A 7,719-nucleotide genomic window follows, 5' to 3' on the forward strand; every position below is an offset into this window, starting at 1 on the left:
GGAATCTTAAGTGCAGCAGAAATTTTTTTGTAACCTTGGCCAGATCTGTGCCTTGCCACAATTCTGTCTGTGAGCTCTTCAGGCAGTTCCTTTGACCTCATGATTCTCATTTGCTCTGAGATGCACTGTGAGCTGTAGTGTCTTATATAGACAGGTGTGTGGCTTTCCCAATCAGTATAATCAAACACAGCTGGACTCAAATGAAGGTGTAGAACCATCTCAGGGATGATCAGAAGAAATGGACAGCACCTAAGTTAAATATATGAGTGTCACAGCAAAGGGTCTGAATACTTATGACCATGTGATATTTCAGTTTTTCTTTTTTAATAAATCTGCAAAAAATGTCAAACATTCTGTGTTTTTCTGTCAATATGGGGTGCTGTGCGTACATTAATGAGGAAAAAATGAACTTAAATGATTTTAGCATATGGCTGCAATATAACAAAGAGTGAAAAATTTAAGGGGGTCTGAATACTGTGTATATATAGAGAGATGTAACACTTTTCTAAGCTGCCAGTTCCTGGTGCAACATAAATTCTGAATTTAGCAAGAAACGGTACAAAATCTCTTCAAAGAGACACAGTTGAAATGAAATTGGCTGCTGTTAAACAATACCAAAAGACAACCTAAAGCAACCTCAGAGCCATCGATGGATTGACTGATGAGCTACAGTAATAGCACACAACATCAATACCATCATTGCTGTCAACTGAGATAAGGTACTGTGTCTTGAGTCTAACATATTTCAAGCCTCTAAATGTCCCATTGTTTTTACTCTACATGGATTTTGACAGATGAACTAAATAATCCGGTTGCAGCAATGTGTGTTCATGTATAGATGAACAGTGCACACCTCTCTTGCTTTTAGTTCACCTATAACCACTTACTGTATATACTAACATGGACAGACAGACATACATCCCAGCATGCAGAATTTGAAAGGTTTAATAGCATATGAATGTTTAATTCTGTGCTATGAGGCTGAACTCAGCAGATCAAAGCCACTTCTATCACAGCGTTAAAACACAACCCCCTATTCCCTCATCAAAAGGGCCAACAGCTGTGTGTGTGTTTAGTATAATGGTCTATCAGTCATGCCGTAAGCGCATTGGACCGGAAAATGGTAACACCTTGGGAAAACACAGGTCAATATGATTACTGCAATGGTGGGTTAACTTTTTTCCACGAGTTGAGCTGTAAATCTGAGGACAACTGCAAAAGCGAATGTTGTGAGTAGAGCACCGCTATGAGATCGGCGTATATTTGGATCCTATATTGAGATTACAGTCCAGAAAGTGTGTAACTGTGTAACAGAAGAAAACACAATAAAGTACATCATCATCCTTTCTTTCAATCACACAAAGAAGTAAGCATGATGATGTATTGTCCAAAATTAGTGACAAAATCCTCTTTCAAATATCTTCTGACACCAATCAAAATGTCAGTTAATAAAATATGTGCTTTGTGCTGTACTACTACATACTATGATGTACTTTTCTATTTTGAGAGTTTGTCATAGGTCAAAACTGGGGTGCTTTATTTTTACCAACTAGGTCCAAAAATAACCTAAGAATGTTTCCTACTGATTCTTGCCTTGTCTGATGGATGGATTCACTTTCAGGAGGATCAGCAGGTAAAGACTAAGTGATGACCGGTCACATCAGCTGAGGAGCGGAGAGGTTGCCCTCAGAGCATCTTTACAACAAATATCTAATATTGATTAACAAGACCCCAAAAATTGTTCCAAGGGATGCTTCACATTTTTAATGCTAATTGAAAAGTGAAAACCATTTATACAAACAAACCTAGAAGAACGGAATTTATTATTTTGGAGATTTTTCTGTGAGAACAACATTGAGCAACATTGATGTGGCGTTATGCATTCTGGATGCGTTAGCATCCAAAGCTAACATATTTGTTTTGGTACCATTAGTAACATCGCATGGTCATGATTTTTCCTTTGTATTGAATTAATATGATTTTAATCTAGGAGTAATTTGAGCTTTATGTAATGTTAGTATTAGAGTGTGTAATGTTAGAGTGTTCTACTGGATGGACACGTTTACCTGTTAGTCCACTAACGCTACCTGTAGCTGCATTTTGTATAGTTTGTCACAACCAGGCATCTGCAGTTTATGTTGTCACTAGGAAACAGTACATGATGGGAGGGGGAAAAGAACAACTAGGAGTGGCACATGATGTCAGTTTATTTTGAGTCCTCTTGGCTCAAAAGAATTTAGGTAGATTAGATTTAATGTTGTTGTCAGTATTAATGTTTTCACTCAGCACTGGAGACTTACAGGACAAAAAATAAGCAGCCCAAACTGACCATTCACAGTTCTGATGGTTTTCCTATGGACAGTGTGTGGAAACTGCATTGATGTTGTAGCCTTGACATGTACTGTAGTTCCAGCACATGTCAGATAGCATAGCAGCTGCTATTTGTGTAGGCTATGTGGTAACCCATTAACACAGTAATATACATCCTGCTTAAATAAGTAAACTAACCTGTGTTTCACTATTTATTTAAAGAAGATGCAAACCCGCATTAAACATTAATACATTTCCTAAGGTGTCATAATGTAATAAAGGAATCATATAAAGATGTGGTGACAGTGACTCCTCTCTCATCAGGTCCTTCCCTTTCCATGGTGAGATTTTGATTTCAAAGTGGACTTAGCAGCCAGTGCCACTGGACTGCTCAGCTAAATGATGACTTTGCCATGGCAACACACCACCTCTCTGTGTCTCATACACTTTGCCAGAGCTCATTTCCATGACAACATTATCAAAAATCTCAACCACAAACAGAGCGCTGCCTCAACTTCAGCTTAAAACCTGCCTGCTGCCCCTGACTGCCTCCGTTTTAGCTAAAAAACTGAAACCAGAGAAGGTCTGCTAATGTGATGACACGCCCCACCTATGCACACACCCACACACACAACAAAAACTCGGGTTCAGTTACAGGCTTCCCACTGTGATCCCCTACCACCCCTCAAGCATAAAGCACACACACAGAGTGTGTGACGTCTGTGTTACCTGGCTAGCATTGATACAGTCAGTGAAGGCACTCCTCCGGGAGAAGAACATAAGGAGTTGTTGCCAGCGAGAGGAGGAGGTGGAAGGGGAGGAGGAGGCGGGAGAGGAAGTGGAGGGGGAGGAGGTATGGGGAGGTGGCAGCTCCTCAGAGGAGCCCCGCTTGGGCCCCAGCTTTTGTTTGATTCCTAGCCCCGCCCCTTGACCCCCAGATGACCCTCCTACTCTTGAGCTGCGGGGGTACAGGGTGTTGTTGCCAAAAATATAGTTCATTGTCTCTGGTGTCTGTTCTTCCTTTAGCCAGACAAGATGGAGTTCATGTTGTAGCACTTCTCTGCTGCTTCATCTTTAGTCTCTCCCATCTGTAGGTGGTAAATATACTGTACAGTCCAACTCTTCCCACTTTTCTGTCACCAGTTCCTGCTAAAGATTATGCTGCTATTGATAATATTTTCATCTTCTCCTCTCAGTTTTCCCGTTATACCCTCTCTATCTCTTCCCTTTTCTCTTCTTCAGCTCCCAAAGGAATATAGGAGCAGCTGGCAGATGTATAGAAGATGAGAAGGAGGAGCTGGAGGAGTAAGTGCAGGGCAGTTACGCAGGGTCCTCTTAGAGTTGGAGCATCAGTCCACCTGCCGGGGTCTTTGTACATCCATGCAAGCATCAGTTCATCCGCCTGTCTGTCTTTGCTGTCCATCCATTTGTCCATCATCCAGCTTCCTTCTAACCAGGAGGAATGTCCAACATCCACATCTCTGGAAGTCCAAAATCTCCTCTCTTCAACTCCTTTTTTTCCACTCTTCAGAAAAAACACAGAGTGAGGGGTGTGTGGGCCAGGCAACGGCAGGATATGAGAATCGATTATTTAAGTGAGTTTACTCTTTCTCTTCTTTTCTCCACCCCACCTCTTCCTCCCTCCTTCTCTCTAAGTCCAAGGAGAGGACCAGTCAACCTCCACTCCGTCACTGTGTGTGCTCCCATTAAATATGGAAGAAACAAGTAAGAGAGGGAAGAACAGCTGGACTGATCAACGGAAGCAGATGGAAGGATGCAAGCGAGGAGGAGAGCATCTGAAGTAGGTGGATTGTTGGAAGAATCATTCTGTAACTCTTCTGTTCCTCCTCCCCTCCCTCCTACATCTCTGATGTTGCTCCAAGTATCCCTCTCTCTTATGGTCTCTCTCACTCCTCTCACTCAGTAATTCTCTTGCTTCCACCAACCCCCACCCACTATCTCTCTCCTATCTGTGTCTTTCTCTCTGCCTGTCTTCCTGCAATTTGCCTTTTCCAGTCTTTTACTGGAGCTGCAACCCGATGCTTCTCTGTTTCTCCCTCACTGTCAGATATTGTTACTGGTACAAGCCACACCCCTACATTCCAGCCAGCCAATGACACAACAGAGCCCCTCTACTACAAAAACATAGACACACACACACTCAAACATGCATGCATGCACCCCAGCATATGCGCTGATGCTTGTTGCAGGCTGAGAAGGAGACAAGGTATCTGAATGAACAGCTGGCTGCCACAAAACTAGAAATAAAATCTTAGCAGTGGCCAGACAAATAATGACATAAGTGTGTTTGTGTGCTCAGGGATGTGTGTGTGGGTGTCTTTCTATGGATTCATGAAAATCACAACATCAAATAGCTATCTGAGGGTTAAGGTAAGGGTTGGGGGCTAGGCATTTTTCTCTGATGGTTAAGGTTACTGTAAGGGGCTCAGGAATGCATTATGTCAGACCTCAGACCAACATGTGTCAAAATACATGCATGCATTACTTTTTATGCTTGTTGTTTATGTGTGTGTGTATGTGTACTGTATATGTTTGTGTGTATCTGTGTTTGCAGGAGGGAAATTTTCTCCTGAGGCTGTTTGCAGACACTGCAGCACCCAGCTCTCCCACACACTCTCAGTCACTCTCTCATGCACACACACACGCATACACGCATGTCTCTGGAGTGGAAAAACAACAGGCTGTTGCTGGGCACTGACTAAGATAAAAGAAAGAGAACAGGGGAAAAACAGGAGAGGAGACAACCAGGACAACCAGGTTAGGAAAGGTCCACATAGCATCCCTCAATCATGCCATATAGGCCTAGAGGCTTTAGTGTGCATTAGCAAGCGCATCTGGGCCAAAGGCAAACAAAGTTAGTGAGCAGCCAGCCAGCCTTGACAGATACTGCCTCTCTACCACATGTAAACTGGGTCATTTCCAATAGCATCCCTAAGCATCTGAAGTCTACATTTAGCTTACACCGCTATCATAGCCTCCCCGAGGATGAGCCACAGGTGGAGCAGGACCCCTGCCACAGCTTCTTCCTGTGTTTCCTTGGGAACTGTATCTATGGCAACAGCTTTCCAAATCCTGAAATACACTTGGTACTGGCTGACTAATGTATTTTTTTTTTTATTATTGAATAGATATCTCAGATATGTCTGTTTTTTATTAGCATTAAATGAAGCAACATCATATGTGACAGGGAAATACAGTGGGTGTGAGTGATGGAGTATTTTCAAAGCAGTGCCTTTCTAAAACTGGCTTGAATCACCTTACCTTGCAAAGGCCTTCTGTGACTGCTGCTTGATGCCATTTAAATCTAAGATTACGTTGGTCAAGCTGCTACAAAGCTTCTCCAAAACCTACAGATGAAAATACTATAAATCATTCTTGTTCATCACAAAAATGCTTCTATATTTTCCTTACCCACACTGCATCGCATTACCCACACTGCATCGCATTACCCACACTACTATGAAGTCACCAAAAATCATTAAATTTAATTAAAATTTTTGGTCATGCTAGTGATGCAGCAGCATGGCTGGTAATGTCAGTTTGTCGGTGAGTCAGTCCAACACTCTGGTCAGAGTCTAGGCTTGAAAAATCAACTATAGATTTACTTAGATTAAATTTGTACAGATATTAACTAACTCGGGATTATGAACATGGTAAACATTATGTAGGCAATGTTTCAAAGTCACAGCTTCACAGACCCAGTGGCTCTGTAATCTTGTTCTGTTGTTGTGCAGCTGTCTGACCTTTACCACTAAGTCAAATTAGCAATAAGGTTTGTGGCTGAAGGAGGTGCAAAAAACTGCATGTTAAAAGCCAGTTAACATAAAATATAAGGTGTTGGTTTCTCCTAGTAAACAAACTTTTTCTAAAACAACACAAGTAGCGTGAAAACCACACTGGTGCAACATGAGTGTAATGCAATGTCCACAGTCAATCAGAATGGACAACACAGTCACGTTGCCTGCTGTGGGAACATAGAGCATGAAGCTAGTACCATAGCTATCATAAGTTAACATTTGCCAGTCACCCTCTACAGCCAGTGTGTCTGCACCTAGCCACCACAACAAAAAGTACAATCCACAGACATGTTAGCTGACACAGCAACAATTCAGTGATACACCAGCCCTGCCTTAATGTGCCTCTCTCTCTCACTCACTTTTTCTTTCTCTATCTTTGTACAGTCAAATGTCAGCCAGTGAATGCCAGCTCTATTAATATTTCAGGACCAATTAAATAAAAGCACACATCATGAATCTTTAATGAGCGACTGCTGGGTGAGCAAACTTTGCCCTTCCATTCTCCACAGGTAGATCGGGCTAGTGATAGCCTAGCATACAAATGCTACTTTCACCTTTTGTAACAAATTATTTACTCCTTCTCCTGCCCTGGCTGTGGGCCCACCACAGAATGACCCACAACCTATTCTGGGTCTCAGCTCAGCAGGCTGTAGACAGTCTGACCCTGTAACACAGAACGTGTGTACGGTACAACAGTTATGTACAGTATTCTATGGTGGTATTATTCCGGTGGTTCCTAACTGTTTTGCCTCTACACCAAGCCTTCCATTAGATCATGTTCAGATTCTGGTAAAGACTATTTTGTAGAGATGTCAAGGTCCCCTGTTAATACTGGAGGTATGGGATGAATAGATATAAAGCACGGAACACCAAGAGAAGCACCTGCTCAGGCAAAAGGAGAGTCCCAGTACGACAAGACACACATTATCCTCAGACTGTGTTTGGGGAAGGGCTGAGTGTCCTCTGCAATGCAGCACAAGATACTCTTTACACTTTTAAAGCAGCTAAAATCAATATATTTAGAAAGACAATGGATCAAATTACTTTAGTAAAAATGGAAGCAGCCACTTGCTGTGGAAACTCCAGAAAATAATCATCCGACTTGACTGTTCCTCTCAGGTCTACATGGCTTTAAGGCAAGTCATCGATAAGCTGTCTGACTTGCATTATAACTGTTTTGGTTCACTGTCACTCACAGCATCACTTGCAGCCATAGCAAATATCTGTTTAATTTTTTAAATTGATATCATCAGCTAATTTGATATTTGTTTTAAAGCTGAAATATTAAGCATTTTTAAAATTACAGTCAAGTGTTATAACTGGTATATTTATGGTGCTAAAAATGGTCATACTGCTTTAGAGATGAGCTGAATGTCTTTTTTGGGTTGCACTTGTCTGCACAACACTGGATGCATCACCATCTTTGCTTTCTTTCAAGGGTGATATTTTAATGCCAAACTCTAAAATTATTTTAAGTCTTAAAACCCAGGTCAGTCTAGTTCAGTGGTTTGTCTCTTTGATCCTGTGTGCCTCCACACTGAAGCAGAAATCACTTTGCACCTGTTAAATATTACAGTAAGTTCAGTGTACA

At 41.8% G+C, this 7,719-nt stretch overlaps 1 protein-coding gene across 4 annotated transcripts in view; it reads right to left on the reverse strand.

Annotated features, from left to right (window-relative positions):
• Positions 1-7,719, reverse strand: part of LOC109961757 (discs large homolog 1-like protein) — a 79,350-nt gene that overhangs the window by 49,991 nt on the left and 21,640 nt on the right. Inside the window, exon 1 of one of the 4 annotated variants that reach the window (XM_020602856.1) lies at positions 3,040-4,230. The exons of the other annotated variants lie outside the window; for them this stretch is intronic. Within the exon in view, the coding sequence (XP_020458512.1) occupies positions 3,040-3,309 (270 nt within the window). The 5' untranslated portion in view covers positions 3,310-4,230. Of the gene's footprint in view, positions 1-3,039; positions 4,231-7,719 lie in introns of those variants that run through there. 4 annotated transcript variants of the gene reach the window in all.

The sequence above is a fragment of the Monopterus albus genome, unplaced genomic scaffold, assembly GCF_001952655.1.
Source record: "Monopterus albus unplaced genomic scaffold, M_albus_1.0 scaffold58.1, whole genome shotgun sequence".
NCBI lineage: Eukaryota > Metazoa > Chordata > Actinopteri > Synbranchiformes > Synbranchidae > Monopterus > Monopterus albus.